Source organism: Buteo buteo, chromosome 9, assembly GCF_964188355.1.
Source record: "Buteo buteo chromosome 9, bButBut1.hap1.1, whole genome shotgun sequence".
NCBI lineage: Eukaryota > Metazoa > Chordata > Aves > Accipitriformes > Accipitridae > Buteo > Buteo buteo.
Window position 1 is genome coordinate 36,116,360 of NC_134179.1, and position 22,084 is coordinate 36,138,443.

General features: G+C 37.1%; 1 protein-coding gene across 2 annotated transcripts in view; it reads right to left on the reverse strand.

Moving 5' to 3' along the window:
* Positions 1–22,084, reverse strand: part of WTAP (WT1 associated protein) — a 28,621-nt gene that overhangs the window by 4,298 nt on the left and 2,239 nt on the right. The window contains exons 2-7 of one of the 2 annotated variants that reach the window (XR_012651688.1): positions 20,034–20,071; positions 19,896–19,951; positions 11,997–12,055; positions 10,107–10,234; positions 3,190–3,368; positions 2,632–2,978 (exon numbers count right to left, since the gene is read on the reverse strand). Coding sequence is in view for 1 of the 2 variants with exons in the window: in XM_075036054.1 (XP_074892155.1) it covers positions 3,190–3,368; positions 10,107–10,234; positions 11,997–12,055; positions 19,896–19,951; positions 20,034–20,063 (452 nt within the window). In the remaining variant the exon portion in view is untranslated. The remainder of the gene's footprint in view (positions 1–2,631; positions 2,979–3,189; positions 3,369–10,106; positions 10,235–11,996; positions 12,056–19,895; positions 19,952–20,033; positions 20,072–22,084) is intronic. The other variant, XM_075036054.1, reaches the window with a different exon arrangement.

Genomic DNA, 22,084 nt, shown 5'->3' on the forward strand with positions numbered 1-22,084 from the left:
ATTCTGTGTAAAGCAGGACCACTTTGGAGATAACCAATGTGACATATCCCAAAAGTTATCAGGCAGACATGCAATGATTTTTAGCCATTTGCAAATTCCTGTTACTGTATTCATCATCACTACAAGTTGAAGAAGTTCACAGTGCTTAAGTCATTTAATGCTTTTCTCTTCACAAAACAATGTCAACTGTAGTATTAGCAAGTACCAGTTACCTTGGAATTGGGACCATTTTAGAATCCCATTAATTTCTTCACATTAACTCCTGCCAAAATGTAAAATATTTATTACCTGTATAGAAATTTGCATAGTTACCTATAATGCTATTTCTTCCCATCAAGATTTTTCCAGATGTTCTGAACTAGTACGGCACCAAGTAACCTCCCCTTGCAATTTACAAAAAAGACAACACATGCAAGAATATAAAATCCAGTAACTCTTAAAATAACTCCTATGAGCTGTAAAACTAAGTTTGGCTTTGTTTTCACAAATCCTCTTGAACATACATGCAACAAAACCTGTAAGAATATAAGTGGTTAAGTTTCAGAAGACTAGCGTTTGTTGTACTAGACTTACTGTAAATATTTCTACTATTTTTAATCCAAGTGTATACTCTATGAAAAATGATGGTTGAAATGGCTTAGCATAGCCATTCCTTTAATTACATGCCCTTTTATTTCTCCCTCCAGACATCAACAATGACTATGCTGTACACCCTTACCTATGGTTAAGGCCCAGAACTAACATCGCTTAGGGTTGCAGTTAATATGTTACCCTAAGAACACAAGTTAGGGATCCAAATAGGAGCATCATCTCTTTCAAAAACTAGGTCAGATGCCATGAAGTAAGAGTAGTTGCATACAAGGATGGACAATTAACGCAATTAAAGCGGGGGGATGGGGTGCAAACAGAATGACAAATCCTATAAATACTTTAATATGAGTCTTCATTTCTTTACCCTTCCAGAAATAAAAATCAGTAAGATCTTAACCCAGTTAATGAAGACAGCCTCAATTATTTACCAGGAAATAACTGTAGTTTTCTGTATTCCAGCTACTGCATATATGAATTATGCACATTCACACCACTGACTTAAAATTATATGATGCATATTAGGGTATGTTGTAGCTACAGAAATAACAAAATTTTCTTTTGATACTTTTGCCTGAAAGAAAGTGGCAAGTTACTTGGTCTCTCCTCAGCTGTACACACACATTTAGAGCCTGAGGACTTAAGGAAACAACCAGCCTGTATCTAAATGTATTAAATAATTTTCTGAACTCCAAGTTAAACAAGCAATCTGCACGGCATGCCTCTATCCGCACATTATAGTGAGCTTTACAAATGGCTTGGTAACACGTTAACAATTTTTTAATGCAAGTCTTACCTCTGTTTTGATGCTAGATCATTAAAATCTTAGATACTGCTATAACAAAATCATTCCAGATGTATCACTTTTAAAAAGGTAAAGTTTTTCTGTAGGCTTTTCTTTTGCTGTTAAGTCATTACTCATGCAAAAAAAATAAACCTGCATAAATACACTACTCTTCAATCCCATATTAATCATCTGAAGCACAAACAGTTAAAATACTTCCGACTTAAGGTACTTCCAAGTTAAAAATACGTAATGCCATCTTAATAAAAGACATCAAAACAGTTAGAATACATCACCTTCTGTGACAGCTGGATGCCTTTTTTTTTTTTAATTTAAAACTGAATTTTCTAGGAGCAAACTGAGTCATAAAATGTTGCCCAACTGTTTTGAAAATAAAAATCTCAGATTACTAAATAGAACTCAATTTTCTAAGAAAAAAAAAAAAAAAACACACACACAAATGCTATACCAAATCTGCATTTCACTTTACACACCTCAGACATGCACTCCCAACTGTCCCGGATTGCTACTCTTACAAGTAACTTGGGACAACAGAACAGAGGCATCAATAGAGTAGCAAAGGCTCCTTTCACTGATTCCACCAAGGAAAATGCATGCATTTAAGTATTTTTGCTTTGTTGAAATACTGACTTTGTTTTCAGAGAACGAGACAATGCAGAAATAACAACCTGTTCAATTCTCGTTCATCCCAGGAGTTTCACAATACAACAGATAACCAGTAGTGTTCCTTGAACTATATATTACAACTATTTCAAGGCACATTTTATATAGAAGTGCAATACAAAAAAAACAGGTGTACAAACGAATAAAAACACCCCACCAACACTGAAGACAGTTGCCATTGTGTGCCTTCTGTATTGAGCATTTGAGATCAGTTCTTAGAAGATCGAAAAATTCTCATTTCTGCATGAAAACATGCAGTGAAATACTTATCACAACCAGTTTTTCTTATACATGCTAGTTGTGATCAAATGTGTATTGCTTCCAACAATTTTAAACCTGCAATTAGATAGAATGTACATTTTCGTACAGTCCTAATTTTGAGGCGTCCACAGTATTACCGACCATCCAGAAAACAGTTCATTATTTAGCAACATTGACTTAAGGCTCCATCAAGTGCTAGAGAGCCCAAAGGCTAAACAGTCAAATGTGTACACTACCACTGTTGTGATATCAAATAGCACTCTCATGGCTATTCAAAACTGGTTAGCAAGTAAACTCTTTAACGCAAAATTCACCTCATTGAGTTTTGACCCAGCAGTTCAGTGAACAAGCAGGAAGTCCACAGTCTTATTGGCAAAACTGACTTACAGTGTCTCTAAGTCACTAGGCTCAAGGTTAAGAGCGAAGCATATTCCACTTCTACATTTTACGGGAATTTTACATGTTCAATTCATGATTTATAATCTCTAGGTTCTCTCTCCTCCAAACTGTCTGTAGACACAGTGTGCCACAGACTTAAGACTTCTGTTTCTCCCTCTATTTTCTTCAAATAGAACAATTTTGCAAATGTCTACATGTTCTAGAAAAGATTTTTTTTTCGAAGATGGCCATTTCTTCAGAATAGTCCGACGCCGTCAGGCCTCTGAAGCAAAGGGGGAGAAAAAAGCTGAAACACAAGGTTCATCTGGTAAGTTTTACATTAAGCATTACAAGCTGGACAGTATAAGAATGTGGCTTTTGCCTCAAAACGTCTGAGTCTTGGTGTGGAAACGAGTACTTGGCTGTCCCACCATAGCATTCTCGTAGTGGGACTGTCAGGGAAGTCTTGACTGGGGAGTATTTGTTTTGTTTACCTATCAGGCGTAAATTTCCAGGCACTCAGTTCATTTTGGGCTTGTTCCAGTTTGTCTTTAGTCTGTTCCAGTTCACCTTTCATTTTTAGGAAAAACAAGTTGATGGCTGGGTCCACCATTGTTGATCGCAGTTGGGCAACACTAGGCTGCTGGACTTGCTTGAGGTACTGAATCTGATTCTGCATAAAATAAGAAAAAAGACTGTTAGCCATACAACATTAAATAAAATTTTAAAGTCATTTAGATACAAATAAAAATAGTTATTCCAAAGATAACATCAAGGAAGCTTGCCTTCTTTCAATACTGTAACCTGAAAAAGGCAGGATAAACATTACTTTTGCCCACCTGTATCCTATCACTGTACATATTCACCCAATCCCCCATCCCACCACCTGCCAAGCTCAAACTTTCAAGGCCTTTTTTTTTTTTTAACCCATCCCCCCACTTCAAATTGTTTTCTACATTTCAGTTTGCCAAAGCAATGATTGGACCATTAGAATCCTCCCTTTCTTTTATATCTTTTATACCTGCCTGGACTCTTTTGGGGAAAAAAAAAAGTATATGCAAAAAGTTATCTACTTAAAACAGACAGCTAGTTTCCATGTAACTTCAGTGAAAGTTATTATGGAATATTACAGCTAATATTGACAAATAATATTTTTTAAGCAACTACTAAAAAGGTTTTTACAAACTTCTAAGCTTTTTTTTTACAAATGCAATAATCATGATGTAAGTTTGCATATTTATTTTTTTAAACAAAATAATTTAGAAATATTAACATCAATTAAACAGATTTTTGTTGCATTATATCAATAAATTTGCAATATATAAATATAGCATTCATTAGTCAAAACTTGTATGTATTTAAATAGGATTAACTTTTTTGAAAGTTTCTTATGTTTTAATCCCATCACAGCAGACAGTCTTAAAAGGTACTAAGCAGTACATGTTTAGAATCCAGCTAATCACTAAAATCACATCAGCCTAGACAGAGTGTTCATTCTTAAATTCAATTTATTATACTCCCTGTATCACACACATTTCTTCATCAGCAAGAGGTGAACAAAATTACATGAGATTAAAAAAGAAACATTAATTGAAAGTCAGGGTTTTGCCTCCCACTGCATGACAAACTTGCAACCAGACTGGATAGCAACAGAGTTTCACTGACAAACAGTACAAGGCATCACTAGCAAAATGGAAGGGAAGAGAGTCTCCCTCCATACTTTGCTTTACTTGGAATAAGCAGCACAGTCAAAAGCACTGTCAATTTAACTCTTTTCCTGTATATACAGTTAATTTGTTACGGGGTTCTTACACTTTCTCTTCACCATTGCTGTGTAAGTACAAACATTTTGTTTACCTTAAAAACGTGCAGCAGTGACCTCAGTCACCTCTTGACTGAAGACAATGCATGTTTTAATTTATATATTGTTAAGTAGCAAAAATTCTTGGATTTTATTTCAAGTGAGGGATTTCAAAGTTATTGAAATAACTTAAATACCTCCATTGACTTCTCATTAATTTGCTATTATCAAAATAAAAATATTTGGTTACAAAAAAACCCCTGAAGTAACCATCATACTTTATGTTTTAAGTAGACAAACTTTTATGTGTCCAGAAAGAAATATAATGGGAATAAAACACTGCATAAAAATATTTTCAAGAATTAAAGCACTAAAGAACCCACCTACAACCACTACTTAGAAACAGGAAGTCCAAATAAAGATTATCCTAACATTTCTTGGATGGCATTTTACCCCCACGGCTCCTTTGCCTCACTGAATGCACAATATGTTGTTCACTGAATAAAGATCTATTTAATTTATTGTTACTGGTATACCTTTTCTATCCATTCAACTTTGACGCTTGCACTACTGTAAGTATTTCAACAACCTGTCAATTCTTTGTGAGGGCTAGCACTAGTAGAGGGTGAAACAGCTAGTTTAACAGATGTCTGCACACATACAGACACTCCAGCCGGCAACATATTCCAGGAATATAATTAGGTTACAACAACATGGTTCCCAACCTATTTTTAGACAGGCATCATTGAAGAAATAAAAGACCATGTTCCTTGTCTTACCTAGGCCCAGCTCCCTCCTCCTACTGCCAGCCTAAGAACTGTAACAGATTGCTTGGATCAGTAGCACAAAGAATTGCTGCCACCTGCTCCTCATTCATGCCAGAAATGCACTAGAACACTAAAGAGGACCCAGCTGATTCTGTCCAATGTCAGTTATTTAACAGTCTCATTTGGGTATCTCTAGCTCATGTTCCTAGGCCAAGCAGAAAGCACTTGCGTAGGCTCCACATAACACCTCAACTGTCATTCCTAAAACAGTAATGTAGAAAGAATTTACTTAAGCTGAACAACCCTTGCTTATTCCCTCCCAAAACCTGAAGACCATTTATTCCTCCAGTTTTTCCAACTCAATTTTTCTCCATCCTTCCACAAGCGCTTTCTCTGGTTGTAACTCCAGAGTTCTCACCTGCCAGGCTTTTCATCCACCCAGACCTAAGCAACCTCCCCCCAATATTGCCCACTCCCAAAGCAAGTCCATACCTCTTAACCCTTCTGCCTACTTCCTTATTCCATTCTTCTTCCTGCTTAGCCAGTCCAAGCCTCCCACTCTTGCTCCCTCTAACCACTCTCTAGAAAGTCTCTCCTCCTATTGATATTCCAGGCGGTAAGGGGTGGGGAGCAGAAGAGTTCGCCCGCATTCAGGACCAACTTCAGGCTAGAGCTGAATATACACAAATAGTCATGTCCAATGCTAGACCCGAGGACATGCCTGCTCTAACACTTGAAATGCCTTCTGGCTGTTCATATTCCCAAACATGAAAGCACATTCTAGCTGGTATTTTTCAAAAGCCTGTCAGATGGACAAATAGGGATGAATTTTCACAAACAGAATAAAAACCTTGGTATTGGCTTTCTCTCTGCTCTCACCTAAGGCAGGAGAACACCGAAAGTAGTCTATTTAGAGGACATCAGGCTGTGCAGGGTTTTGTTTGGGGGGATTTTTTTTGTTGTTATTGTTAAGACAATAACATTTTCAACCCCCTGCTTCTCACATTCTTGGAAAAAGCTGAATCCTTTCAGCTGAAGCTGTCCAAAGACATCCACAAAGAACAGACCCTCTGACATGAAGAATTTAACAAAACAGAACGCAGGTGCTTAACAGAAAATGTAAGCAATCCAAGTACAACTATATATCCTTCTTGTAAGGAAAAAGCAGGAGGGAAGAAACTGCATAACAAAGAAGAGAAAAAACACAACAGAGCTGTAACCTAAACCACAAGTAGGCTATTCAGAGTAATGGCTATCTAGGTACTGTATTCCAGCTGCACCCACAGGAAGCTTCCGCTCATTGCTATCTGTTCCATGGAAAACCTATTTGAGAAGCAAATACTTCCAAATGCCTGTCCACTTACTGACCTACAGTAGCTGTGCAGCAGCTTGCGAGGGGGTTAAGACCTTTCCCTAAGTAGCAATAACTTCACCACCACCTCTGCCAGAAACAAAGCTTTATGTAGAAACAGTAGCCAATACCTTACCCACCTTTTGCTAAAAACAGCAACCTCTTTTAGGGGGTTGTTCCTGTAGGGGGAAGGTAACTCAAGGCTGCTGCTGACAATAGGGCACATGAGCTATTAAACACCTAAACTTCAATCAAGCCCTTTAGTTAGCCACCCTAAACTATGCAGAGCAAGTTTGCAACACCAGTCAGACTCTCAGCAAGCTCCTAGCTCCAGAGAAACCCACATATTCTGCTGCTAGACTCTGCAAAGAGCATGAGAGAGAATGGAGCTATGCACTCAGCTACCATCTTTGTTTCTTCAAAGAGTACTGAAATGGAATCAGGACAATGATTCTGCTACTGCTACTCCAACATGCACACCTACACTTTCAAAACGATGACAGGTGACTTTTATAAGCTGAATTAGGTTTTCCTGTGTTTTATCTTTTAAAAAGAAGGGTACAAATTAAAACAGCAGCCAAGACAAAGTCTATAACACCTTATTTTAAAACAGAGCTAGTATATTTTAACTAGCAAGGTATTTTACATATTAGTAATCAGAAAATTCACTTATGTCTTTGTCAACTACTACCATTTGAATATGGTATGGTATTTTTAAGTTTTTATCAATTTACATTTGAATGTGACCTGAATGTGATAACTTTGTAAGTATAAAACATCCCAAAAATACATTAAGAGTAATATGAACAGTAAAGCATTGGTAATATGGTAAATATTAATCTGTAGTTTTCAAAAAACTTGATGCCATAGATGCTCAGTCTTTCTAATCAAGATGTGACAGGAAACATTGAAGGCTTACATATAAATAACCATCACTGGTATATTTTACATGTAAATATGAATTACAAAAAACAGTTAACTATGCTAAAAATAAATGTTATTTTATGGACTAAAAATCAGACACGTCAAATAACTTACCATATGGTGAACAGTTTTTGTTCATTTATGAAATTATTTAGCAACCCATAGCTTAGCTTTGCATCCCATCCAATGTGATTTATTTTGCTACTGTTACTTTACTGGAAAAACCACTATCTAATACAAAGCCGAGTAGTCCTCCAAAGCTTCTTGAAACTACAAGCATTTAAACTTGAAACACTTTAAGGTGCCGATGTCTCCATTATAGCTTTTACCCCCGTTCTTCAAGGGTGCACCTTCCTAACTCTATGCACTATGGAGGAGATTACATCCTTGATGTTATTCATGTGTCAATACCTAGAAAAATATAAGCCACTTGGGTGTGTGTGTGTTTGGGTTTTGTGTCTTTTTGGTGGGTTGTTCCCCTGTTTTTTTTTTTGTTTTGTTTAAGTACACTGAAATTAATAAAAGCTCTTCAGAAGTTCTAAACAGATGTTCTGGGATGCCTATACATCACAGTTATAAACATGTGTAATGAAGTGCAGCCAAAAATCCTATAGTCTTCACAATCTTGTCAAAATTCATAGCCTTAAATACTTGAAATTTTTGTCTTAACTCATTCTTTTAGAAATAGGGAGGGAGAAAGGTGAAAATAGTACAAACAAATTTGGTTTTAGTGGAAAAACTTACATTTAATTTTTTTAGTATTTATTGTTTCAGCTATGTGCTCAGAAGTTCAAAAGAAAAAACCCTCTTATTACTGCTGTTCCTCATAGCAGAATTTATCAGTAAAACTAACAAGAGAAGCAGGATCAATATAGTAGTCTTACTACTAGGGAAGTGTTGTGGTATAGTACCAGAACAGATCTTCATTAGCATCCTGGGCTGCATTAGGAGGAGTGCTGCCAACAGGTCAAGGGAGGTGATCCTTCCTCTCCACTTGGCACTGGTGAGACATCTGGAGTACTGGGTCAGTTCTGGGCTCCCCAGTACAAGAGAGACATGGACATATTAGGGTGAGGCCAACAAAGGGCCATGAAGATGATTAAGGGGTTGGAGCATCTGACATACAAGCAGAGGCTGAGAACACCAGGGCTGTTCAGCCTAGAGAAGGCTCAGGGGGATCTTGTCAATGTGCATAAATACCTGATGGAGGGAGTTAAGGTGGCAGAGCCAGGCTCTTCTCAGTGGTGCCCACTGAAAGCACAGAAGGCAACGGGCACAAACTGAAACACAGGAAATTCCACTTAAACATAAGAAAATGCTTTTTGCTGTGACAGTGGTTGAACGCTGGCACAGGTCACCCAGAGAGGTTTTGGAGTCTCCATTCTAAGAGATGCTCAAAACCCAACTGTGCACAGTCCTTAGTAACCTGGTCCAACTGATCCTGCTCTGAGCAGGCAAGGTTGGACTACACAAACTACAACCCTTCAAGCCTCAGTGATTCTGCGATTCATTTTTTGCCACTGCAAAGTATGCTTTACCCCCTCTTTTTTTCTCTTTATACCAGTGCTTACTATGAACTAAAGTCATCTTATGTCTTAAGAGCAGTGAAAATAATGTGTACAGAGTTAAGTGTCACACTACTATACCTTGACAGCTCTGAACACCTACAGGAAAAAAGAAAGGAAGGCTAAAAGAAAATAACAGAGGAAAGCTACAATACTAGTTATTATTTTTGCACAGAGCTTTTATTTTTCATGAGAGAAGCTCTCAGGAGTATGTTACAGAAACTAGCAATAAGCAGCTTTTTACAATCTTCCCTCAGGAGCTGCCAAATTAAAGCAGCAGGTGAAAATTATGTTAAGAAGGTAATCCAAAAAAGATCAATAGTCCAAAAGTGGTAGAAGATAGCTTCAAGAAACCAAAACCAAACACAGAAGAAAACAGCGTCACAGAAAACCCACAGAAATAAAGGAGAGAGAAACAGAAACAGTAAGAAAAAAAGATATTTAGTATAAAGAACATCAGAAACCCCAAAAAGCAGACCTGCCAAATTTTGAAAGAACTTCCTCTGAAAAAGTCAGTACCTTTTTCCCCTACCTAGCTAAACAGATGGAAAAGATTACAAGTACCTTGTTATCCAAATCCAACTTAAACATCAGACTAAAGCCTCCTAAATGAAACCCTGTAAATTCAATCCTATACTTACACTTCAATTTGTTCCTGCATCCAATGATAGTCAGAAGTAACATTTTTGATATATACACACAATTCATAAATGCTAGATGAAAGTAAGCATGGCTCACATAAGAACTACCTTGGTTCTAAAGCAAAAGTCCTTCCAAGCACAACTGCTGCTGAAAATCAACTGAAGTAACTAATACTAAAAAAAAAGCAAACTTTAAGAAGTGATGTTTACTAATTCAGTGAAAGTTTAAGTGCCCTGCCATTTCTTTAAGCACAGAAAACGTGCTGCTATAGATAACACAAAAAACCTAGCACAAGGCTACTGGCTCAAAAGCTGATACTCTTGTAATAGTCTGAAAACACTTATCCCCTCCAAACACTTACAGTACACTCTTGCATCTCCTGTTCCTTAGTTGCCAGCCTCATCACCAGAATATTTTCTCTTCGGGCAGACTCTTGCTGTTGCTGTTTCAACTTCTCTTCAGATTCTCTCAATCCCGTCACATCATTAGCTAATATAAGTAATAACACACAAAAAGCATACATTTTATAGCATCCTCTCATGAACAGTTTTTAAAGACAGCTAAAAGAGTCTAAAAACCAAATTCATAAACAGCAAGAGTCATAAGTAAGCATAATAAGCATAAATAAGAAAAAAAGAGCAAAATATCATTATTAGAAAAGCTTGATAACAGTTGGTTTTAAGTATCTCTTTCTGATCCTTCCTTAAGACCTACTAAACTTTTGAAAATGTTTTCATGTTTATATAGGCAATAACTTCTAAATTGCTTGTTTAACCAACTATTATTACAACTTGCAGTTTGAAACTCAGGAAGTTGGAACTATCCCGTTATCTATAAGAAATGTTGAGGCCAGAGTAGGGGAGGGGGAAATCTACACTCTGGCAAAAAATTATCTGCAGTCTGTAAAACGGTGCTATTTGTGGTCAATCCTCAAACTGGTCTCAACACTCCATGAGTAAACAGTAAGACACTGGAGAACTTCAGAAATGGCAGTTCAGCCACAACTAGAATTCTTCCGATTCATGAACTTTTATGAAAGTTTATATACAAAATACAAGAGAAGGCAGCACAGTACATTCCAAATTATTCAAACAGGAACACATGCAAGCAGCCTGATACAAACAGTAACCATTCACTCTGCTACTTGTCATGCATAAAACAATGGAAAGTTGGAATAATTAAGATTTTTTATTTTTTCTAACTACTTGAGAATGATCAGCTATAAATGTGAATTCAGAACATCACAAATTGCTTCAGGACAATTATTTCAAAGTAATTCTTTGCAGATAATTCAATAATACTGATTACTACAGCCTGTATTAGGGTTTCAAAAATCGAGAAACTGAGAATGTTAACACAACTTATTTATCTATGTTAGGACAGTTTGAGACTAGAATAAAATCAACTGCTTCCATCTGCTATATTTTAGTCTCTCCAAAACTCAAACGTTATGGGGTGGCAGCAGAAGAGGGATGTAACAACAGAGAAAAGAGAGGACACATCTGTTTGGGTTGACAGAAAAATACCCTTCAAATTCAGTGGTACTAAGTCTTTAAGTATTTAAACTGGAAATGTGAGTGGAAAACAGGAAAGAGCCTATCTCTAGTTGCCAACACAATTTTTAAAAGTGACTTAGGATAGGTGATTCCGTCACTTCCAGAACGTGTTCAGCTTTTCCCATTTGAGAGTAGGATGTTTTTCCCATATTCTCTTTTGAAACACTGAAGTACAGACCAAGTTTTAAAGACCACATAAGACCAACAATCAAACAGTTAATTCACCTAATCAGATCAAACATTACTTGGGGATACATTTTAGACCTTCACCTCTACAAATCCCATGTGATTTAGAATCCTGTGAGACTACTGAAGGCACAAACATTCATGGAGTATTTTGGTAGAGGATAACATTTCCTTTCTAATGGAAAAGTCCTGAAAATACACCTATTTGTGGGGTTATGTTTTGAGACTTCCCCCCTCCCTCCAGCAGTCTGGGTACAGACGGTCCTACAGATGCAAAAATAGACTTTTTAGATACTGTGTGAGATCTGCAAAGAAAAATAAGTGGCTGAGAAAGTTGGGAAAGACTGAAAACTTACACTAGAAAAAACAGGGACTTTTTTTCTGACAAATAACTTACATAGAGATTATCTCATTTCCAAGAGTTTTAGAAAGCACAGACATTACTGAAACATTCTGCTTTATACAAACATTCAGGTAACTCATACCATTTTGAAACTTAGCTAACTTACAATTAAGGTCTGTGTACTTGCCCTCCAGAGCTTGCACATATGCTTCATACTGTTTCCACCTATTGCAGAGACAAAGAGAAAAAAGAATTTTCTGAAGCTTAGTTTATTAAATCAAGGCATCTCATTCCTAAACTTTCAGAGTATATTTTCATACCATAATCAGAAAATGTCAAGAGGGAATCACACAACTGCATAAAAGGCAATTCCAGTTCTAAAATAAGGGGCTTTAAATCATGGAAAAAGTTAAATCCACTTTACATCTCAAAAGGATAAAAAGGTAGCTGTGCATTACACTTAAAACTGCTATCTTAAAACTTATTGTAATATTTTGAACAAACATTGGGATCAAACACTTAGTTATCTGTGTAAAGTACCTAAGGTTCATCTCATTCTCAAAGCAGAACAATTCAAACAGAATTCTGTAACAGAAACCATAATACACAGACAACATTAAGTCTGTTACCAAGCAGACGTGTATTACAATACACTAGAATTGGCAGTCCAGGTTAAGTAGTTATACCAGCTCATTCAAATCAAGACCATACTCTGATTATATTCATCAACCAGAAGCCAAACATTTTAATAACTCTTTGAATGCATGTTATTTCAGCAATTCATACACAGTCAGAAAACCTCACACTTAAAAATAGTATTGCACTTGATACAAACTATCAAATCAGTAGCAAATAAAGTCTGTAGTCAAGCTTAGCATGACATGCCTTACCAACAAAGTTCACAGGACAGTGTTTTGGGGGTTTTTGTTTGTTTGTTTTCAAATAAATACTTTGCTCCAAACTATGTGTCTTCCTCATGGTGGTATAATTCCACAGCATGAAATAAATTCATCTAATAGCTTACCACTATAGAAGGGGAAGGTTTCTGTTCCGTCCTCCCAACTACCCCTTCTCCCTGACACCTATTTTATGCCAGACTCATCGTAACTGCTCTATTTTAACTCCCTAACCTACCAACATCACTATCTCAATCAAAACAATAAAATCTAACTCTAGACCATTTTTGACCATTTAGTGAATTCAAACAGCTTGTTAAAGGGTCTAAAGAGCATCAGGTCTGCAACAGCAAATGAGATCACATTATTGGGAAAAGCAAAAGTAAGCATAAGATCCCTTCCTTCTAGCAGCAACAAAATTTTACATTTCAGCTGAACATGAAATGAGCATGAATGAACTCTCAAGCTCTGTAGAAGTGAGAAGCTGTGTTCCTACTTAATCCTTAACTTATCTCTCTGCTCTAAAAAGAGCATCGTTAGAAACGGAAGTGTCACTGTTTGACCACTAGAAGTTCTATGTTAGTTCAGGAGATTTCAATCCCTCAAAAGTAAAACTGAAACAGTCTACTAAATAGCAAAACAGAAAGAACCTAATTTTTACATGAGAGAATTACATAAAATTAGAGTTGGTCTTCAAATACAGCTGCAGGATTACTTGACTTCTAAGCTACATCTTACAGACTGAAAACAGTAATTCTGTCAAAATCATAATACCACCCCCCCCCTTCCCCCCGGTAATATGAGCTATACAAAGAGCAAGTGAAATGAAGACCTGAAACACTAGTTGACATGACAGACCACCACTGGAGGAAAAAACAAAACAAAAAAAAAAAACCAAAAAACACCACAAACACCCCCCTCTCCCCCTACCACACAGCCCATGGTCACCAAGAACATCAGAGATAATACTTCTAAGTCACCTCTCAACAACAGCTAGTATTTAAGCAAAAACTAAATTCCTGGAAAAGAAAACCCAGCATGCACTAGGCCATATGATGGATTTCTCAAGTCATGTGCCTGCCATCTCTTCTAGAAACATGACTCTTCAGACATAATGTTTTGTCAAAAACCTGGTGAAGACTGTTGCAGTTCATCTTCAAGCAAGCTGTTCTGGGTCTAGCTGGCTGAGATGGAGTCAATTTTCCTCACAGAGCCCTCATAGTGCTGTGCTTTGCATCGGTGGCTAGAAAGGTGTTGATAACACAGCAGTGTTTTGGCCACTGCTGAGCAGTGCTCACACAGCATCAAGGCTATCTCTCCAACAGGACCCCCACAGCAGTAGGCTGCAGGTGGGTAAGATCTTGGGAGGGGACATCACCAGGACAGCGGAGCCAAACTGACTGAAGGGATATTCCATACCACATGTCTTCTCAGCAATAAAAGCTAAGAGAAAGGAGGAGGGAGGCAGGGCATTCATTATTACAATGTTTGTCTTCCAGAGCAACTGTTACACACACTGAAACCCTACTTCCTGGGAAATGGCTGGACATGGCCTGCTGATATGAAGTAAGAGAATAAATCTTTTGTTTTCCTTTGCTTCCGTGCACGGTTTTTGCTTTATTCAGCTGCCTCTATCTTGACCCACGAGTTTTTTTCCATTTTATTTTCTCCCCCCAGTCCTGCTGAGGAGGGGAGTGATAGAGCAGCTTGGTGGGCACCTGGCATCCAGCCAAGGTCAACTCACCACGCAAGTTCATGAAATTGTACGGAATAAACTTGTGACCACCACACTGACATAGTCAGAGAACTCTTCAACAGTCAAGCCATCAGTTTTAAGACAACCTGAACATTTTCTACCACAGTAGCTTTACTTTCACACACATGCACTGCATCTCAGTTTTGCTACAGCTACAGAAGATCTCAGAAGCAATTTTCTCTTCTAGCAATTGAGCTGGTTTTCACCTCACTTCAGGCAAACCAGGAAGCTAGCAACTGGAGACAATTGCTTATTTCATGCAATAGATTTAGGAAAAAAAAATTAAAACAGACAATCAAATAGACTAAAACCATTAAAACAAAAAGTAAAATAGTGAAAATTTAAAAACATTCACATTAATGAAGTAAGCCATTCTTATCAATAACTTTGGCTCAAAAATAAACAAATACATTAGTAGGCCCTTACTGAAAAGGGACTGATTCCTTTCAATTGAACTTGCAGTTGCGATTCTTCATCTGATGTGTATATATTTTTGTAGTGGTCTCAGTAATCCTGAGGACTAACATGTCAAAATATTTACCAAATATATCAACAAAACAGTTTCTCAAAAACTTTCATGAAACCAAGTTAAAAGAATAAAAACAAAGATATTTTTTTTAATATATATATACACACACACACTTTGACTAGTTTTAGGTATATTAAAAACAGTCTTGTGATGGCCCTGATAATTTCACTTTCACTTAAGTGTCTATTTCCTGACTTAAGATTTTAAACACCTTTTGAAATTTTTAAATTAAGTCTCCTCTTGTAGTAACTTTTCTTGCTCAGTGCCTTTAATAATCTATTTTCCTAAACACTGTCTTTCCAGCTTATTTTGCTATGATCATTTTCCCTTGTTTACAGTAGTAGCACAGATCATTAACAAAGGGAATTAAAGTGGAATTCTGATCTTTGAAAATCTGAAGCTACAAAGTTGTAGCTTCTGAAATTACAAAAAACAAAGTAAAAAGGAAGGAACTATGATAGAACAAAGCTTTTTAAAAAAAACAAAGATGCTGAAGATCACTGACAATATTTTTGGTGCTCCAACTCTGAATGCTGTTAACTTTTATCTGTTTACTCCTCCTTCTCTGTTTATTATGTCTACATTGGTAGAAAAGACCAGATGATACTACAAACAGGACAGGTGTAAAACTCTGTATTTCTAGGTCTCAAATGACTACATGAATGGTGTTTGAGTCTGTTAACACCATTCTCTAAATGAACTATTCTCACAGAAAATCTGTTTTTACCTGAACAATAAAAGGGCAGTATTTCCAGATGCACGACTTTGGTCTTACATTGTACAACTGAATCTCCATGCACAACAGTTTTGCTTCTATGCTTTTTTTCATTAATATGGACTCTCAGCTGCTGACATGCAAGGCTGAAGTGTGCCTGCATTCCCATTACATGAATCTCACATGCTAAGTTTTCACACAGAGCCTGAAAGGTGACAAGGACAGCAAGTTTGTGGAATGTTGTAATGACGCTTTTTGCTCAGTGGTGGCATCTCAGCCCGTCATGTTGAAACTAGACAGCAGAAGCTGAGACTAGTCTAGCAGTGGATGTAGTATCACCTAGAAATCCCAGCTACCAAGCACAACTCCAGGACAGTCCAAGGGTTCAGAGCTACAAATTAACAAAAAACCCCACCACACAAGAAAAGGGCATAAAAGCAAGTATGATCTGAAGCCTCCATTAGGCCCTACTGCTATCAGGAAACAGAAGAAGTCAACTCACTGATGTCACCATATGCCACAGAGTAGGTCTTTATTTCAGATCCAGTTAGAAACTTTAATGAAAACTGTATCCAGCAATACTGTAATCCTCTACATAAAAACATGCAGCTTCCCCATAAGACACCAGAACACATTAAAAGACCTCTGATAAATTATGGAAGTTTCCATATAAATAGCATTCCTAAAAATTACATACTTCACACGTTCTCCAGCTAACTCACTTTACAGGCTCTTCAAGGAAAAGATTTTTGCCCCTAAATGTCTTCCAAAGTTCAGTAAAAGAAAACACGTTCAAAAAAAAATCAGTACCGATACAAACAAATATCTTTCTTCCCCCCTGCCCTTATGTCAGAATTAAAATGTGAAGATTACTACTAGCACATCTTCAACTACAGGAGGAAAGCCTTCCCCTCTGGGAAACTGTTTTGCCTTACATGAAGATGATATATCCCTTCTACCAGGTCTCATCTACACATAATACCTGCATTAGTTTAAGCTTTTTTTAATAGACATAGATAAAATCAACACTTACAGTGACATAAAAATCCAGTTTTGGGTTAAACTATTTAAGAATTTGCACATAATTGCAAAAGCTTCTTTAAACCAACCAGTGATTTATAGGAACTCACTGGCCAGACATTAAGCCTGAAGCCTTTCTTCCCAAGATCCAAGAAAGAGATGGCTCTCCTCTTCACACATGTAATCTAAGAGATGCACTGGTTTAAGCAAATGTGAGAGCTGCCTTGACCTACTTGCCCCATATTGCCCTTTCTGGTACATCTGCAGGCAACTCAGGCAGCTCATCGGTGAACTCAAGTGGGAAAAAAAGACAAAGACTAAAAGCCAGCTTTTCTTCCTGCAGTCAGTTTGGTTTCCACTCAGTATTGGCTTCTTGATCTGTTTAGTAGTTCTTGTCAGCAATCTGATGGCTAAACATTGACAATCTGAAGAGCTTCACTAAAGTGCTACTTGCAAAGGTACTAAAGAACAGAAACAGAGCTGTACACAGAACTAGGAAGACAGTCCTGAATTCAATTTACATTCAAGAGGTCACTTACAGTCTCACAAGAACTGGAAGGTAATTGAGCAGCATTATATAGGTTAGTTAATTCCTTACATTCTCTAAAAATATTAAGCAGACTTTAAGACTCCATGGCTTCCAAATACTTCTATAAATCCCACTATTTTTCTTGGAGCACCCCTTTTTTATGCTGAGCTTTGGGGTTCACTTTTTCCAGGAATAAATGATAAGCACTTAGGGGGTAGGGCACACCCAGCATTGCACCTAAGCCATTCCAAAAGTGACTGGTTTTATGTCCATGTTGATTGAAGTTCAGTAAAAGCACTGTATTTCCTCAGAAATGCTCATGTAAATCAGGGTGCTTCAGTGTTTTACAGACTAACCACTAGGCTAAACAATCAGGGCAATACTGATCAGATTTTTAGCTATGATCCACAGAGTGCTTTGTTATCATGTTCCTGGCTCTTCTTCCTTCACAGAAGCTCCTACACCTACACAGAAGCTAAGTAGCTACCGCATTAAAAAGGGGAGGGCAAAGATGAAGGACATGAGACCACAGCAACAAGTAATGAGACAAGCAGAAATTCCCAAAAGGCCAGACTGAAAGGCATGTTGTTGATCCTGCTCATGTTTAGTCAACAGAAGTTAAAATGAGTAAATCTAAATTACGTACTTCGTGAAGAACAGTGAAATTGGGATTCATGGAACAGGAACTGATAAGAAATAATTAATACTTTCTATGTATGTATTTTATCAGGGCAATTGTACAGCAATGATGATATATTACCTAAAAGACCAAAAGCAGATGACACGTGCCTGTATCTTAAAAAGCATTTGCCCCACCAAAACATGGACCCCCAAAAAATGCATTCCAAATCCTAATTTAAGACAATCCAGTAGTGGCCAACACATGCTTTTCTAAGTTTGAAAGTAGTAGAGATGCCTTTGATTAAAACATGATATACCTATTATAGTGTTGTATTTTATTCCAAAATACAAACAAGGCCAGCAGTTAGTGTAGTAACTGCTAGTTTTATGTGAAATCACAATTAAAGGTGGACTTACTATGAATCCATTAAATACGCACCCCATCCAAAGAAAAAACAACAGTATTCATAGGACTGCATAAGGCAAACAAATAAAATGGACATGGCCAAAACGGCATTTAAGCTTCCACTTCTGGGTATTAAGGACAATTATTCCCCTTAAATCAACCTTTTTGCCTCTGAGAGCAGAAGTTGCTTTGTCTACACTAAGAAGAAGATTCGATAGCAACACAGCTGTCATTGGCAAACTCCCTCCAGTCTCTTCATTAACACAGTTTAGCTGCTGACATACTTTACCTCCTTGAGTGTATTCCATCACATTCCCACTTAAATATATACTGGACATAGATCTCTTCTATGGTAGCAACTAATCATCGCAAGTTACAGAAACTGGTTACAGTTGGAAGCCTTTTTTTTGTTTTCACACTATCAGTCAGAAAGCAAGTTGCACAAAATCTATGCTTCAATATTTTGACAGGAATTTTCTAGCTGGAAGTAAGGGCACAGCTTTACAGACTTAGGAGTTCACTCTTCCCAGGGATAATCTTGAGTACAGAAGCTTTCATAAGAAGGTTCACAAGGCATAAAGCACTTAACATCAAAGAAGCATTTTTCTCCTACTGTTTAAACACATTATCCTTTACTACCCCGAAGAGTAGATACTTGGAGGAAGCCAGAAACCAGTTTTAAACATACGAAGCCAGACTATGTTGACTCCCCTGGAAAGAACTGTCATCCCAGAAGTAGCTGGCAGGATAGTCTGCCCAGAAGAGTGAGTAGCTGCTCATAAACATTAAGTGTTGCACTTGTAGCCTCACATTTCTACACAGTTTAGTCTTTGTTCTATGAAATAGCAGCATTTAACTTGAGAGACCCTAATAATGCTAATAACTTACAGTGTACAAAAAGCCAAGAACTAAAGTTTACCAAAATGCACACACAAACTACTCCAGCAGATAACAGATGACCCACATATGCCTAGTTTAGTTAGCTCCTTGTTTACAAATCAGGAAATTCAGGTATACAGAGACAAGTGGCTTGGGTCTGTTTCTTTCAGCAGGTGGTCTGCATGACAGGATTGCCTATTATTTTTTCCATGGTTACACTAAGCTTTCTAAAAGGTGAAAAAGATGGCCAGGCTCTTCTTTATGTAAGTTCTAGGAGATGAAAACTTCATTTTAACATTTTACTGTTAATATCTTAACATGCTGAGAAGATGACTGCGCAGACTAAGAAAACCTAAAACTTATTGTAGGAGAAAGGAGTTGACATTTTTCTGATGTTTAAAAATAACTTGCCATCTAGCAAGGAACATAAGCAACTGTATCTTCTAAAGTTACAAGTGAAGAAAAAAATTCCTACTCAGGTATTACAAAATATTGTTCAGGATTTTATCTCTTTGGAAAAAAGTGTTTTTCCCCCCAAACTATACATAAAAATATTTCAGACAAGATTAGAACTTTACAAAAGAGACATACCATGAAAAGGATAAAACAGTTTTTCAGAACAAGGATGCAAAAAGCAATGGAAGAGAGATGTCACACATCTTCCATTAAAAGTTCACCAAAATGCTGAAATGGAAAAACTGCTTTTTACTTTACCTTAGGATGAGCTCGTCTCTAGGTAAAACCTTAAAATCTGCTTCACTAAGGCGAACCTATGGAGCAAAAGGAAAAGCACACTTACCAAGCTGTCATGATTACCCAGGGGGATAATCTCACAAGTATTTTTAAACATACCTTCTTTGGGAGAGGTTCTTCATTCGTCATTGTGAACTCTGAAGGGGCAGAAAAAAAAGGAGTTTTATTTAGTGTAGTTACTGGTGTATATGAGATACTGAACAAGTCAGAAACTTGTACTTCTAACCTTTTTTTTCTTTTTTTCTTTTTTTTTTAATTTGCAGTATTACACTACTGAAATATTGGCTCCACACAATGCAGAGCCAGAGTACAAAACACTATGACAAGTCTGTTGCTGTAATCTAGATAAAAAGCTAACAGACTTTTCTAAAAGTTCACAAAACTTCCTTTAGATGTCTAAAAAGCCTAACAGTAATCAATTCTTCCTATTTAACTAAGCAAAACCACCCAACTTTGTCCATATACATTTAGATCAAACTGACATTTCCTATGTGCCTGCATCTATTTAACATTGTATTTTATGAGGTAGAGGCTAATCAGGGTCTGAGGAAAGCACATCTATACTACTACTTTGGTATCTCTTTGGAAAAAATGTCAGTCATTTGTGAACATTACCACTAATGTTTGGGTTATGTCAAAATAACATGTTCTTCCGAGTACTTATTCTCTTACTTTTAAGATTCAGATACACAGGAAGCATTAAACAGTTATTTTAAAACCCTTATGAACATTTCTAAGAAATGATGTCAAATAGATGGCTTCGATACACTATCAAATTCAATTCCTCTTGTGTGCATTTGGCATAATAGGACTGCATTGTGCTAGGTTAAATATTCACACTTCCTTGAGTTACAGGACATGCTTCCTTACCTCAAAAGGATAATACATAGTATTTCCTGCAACTATGATTATATCAAAAATATTGAGTTCGCAAAGATTATAAGTATACAAGTAATGAATGCAAGGTTTGCTAGAGGAATGCATCTTTGCAACATGCTTTCCAACAGAAAAGTTGCATATAATGCAAGATTCACGTAAGATATACAAGATATACATATAAGATTCAACAAGCCTGTAACACTGCTGCGATGCACATATACCAGGGAAAGGATGTGTCAGCTCCTTGGCCGTGAACATTTAGCTTCACAAAAACAATGCTCTTAAGTAGTTAAAAAAATACTTTATTTTCTCAAAAAGACTTTCAGACTACCTTAGGTATTTTCACGACAACACCCAATGAACTAATTTAACTTTTCCAAATCCCAAGACAAAAAAATCCTAAAATTGTTTGTCAGCAAGACAAACAAATACACACCAAATGAAGTAGAGCCTCTTCAGCCTACACTAACGACTGACAAATACACAGCACTTTACCAAACAAGGCCCTGGTTAAAAAATAAAAATAATAAAAAAACCCAGCTACCCAAAAAACCCTACCAAAAAACACCACACCAAGTACAGTGCACAGATGAAACAAGTTCTAAGCCTTTCATAAAATAAAAACTGACACTAGAACCCACAGAAAGGTTTCCAAAAAAACATTCAGTAGAAGCATCTCACCGATGAATGGCAGCTTCCTGTTCCTAGTCTTAGCAACACAGAGGCACTTAAGTGCTTCCCTAGCCTGAGTCCCCCCACCACTTTCCCTCTCGCACACAAGAAGTTACTCAAGCATTTTGTTTTAACTTCTGGATGCAGCTCCTTATCTGAGACTGTTATACTGAAAACATACCTTAAATATATTCAAGCGAAGAGGCTATCAATACAAACTGCTGGTGCCCAACTCAGTCATCCAAAATAACACAGAATAACTTCAGATCACAGGGGCAGTGCTCATGACCCCTGTATTTAGGTTGCCTACCTCTCTCACTATAGTTTTCCTAAAGATTTTTAGAATCTTTTAATTCCTTCAGTGTTAGGAAGTAAGTCTTGAAGATCTCAGCAAGATTTAAGTCCTTGACAGACAGAAACATGCTTTTCAGACATCCCACAGAACTACAGCTAACACTGATTAAACTGTGCACAGACGATGTTATTTGTGTGTTCCTCAGAAAAGTACCAGAAGCATACAAATACCAAAAAAGGTGAGTTTCCCCAAAGATTTGGCTTGTGAACCCTGCAGCAGCATAAAACAATGACAAACACTTAAT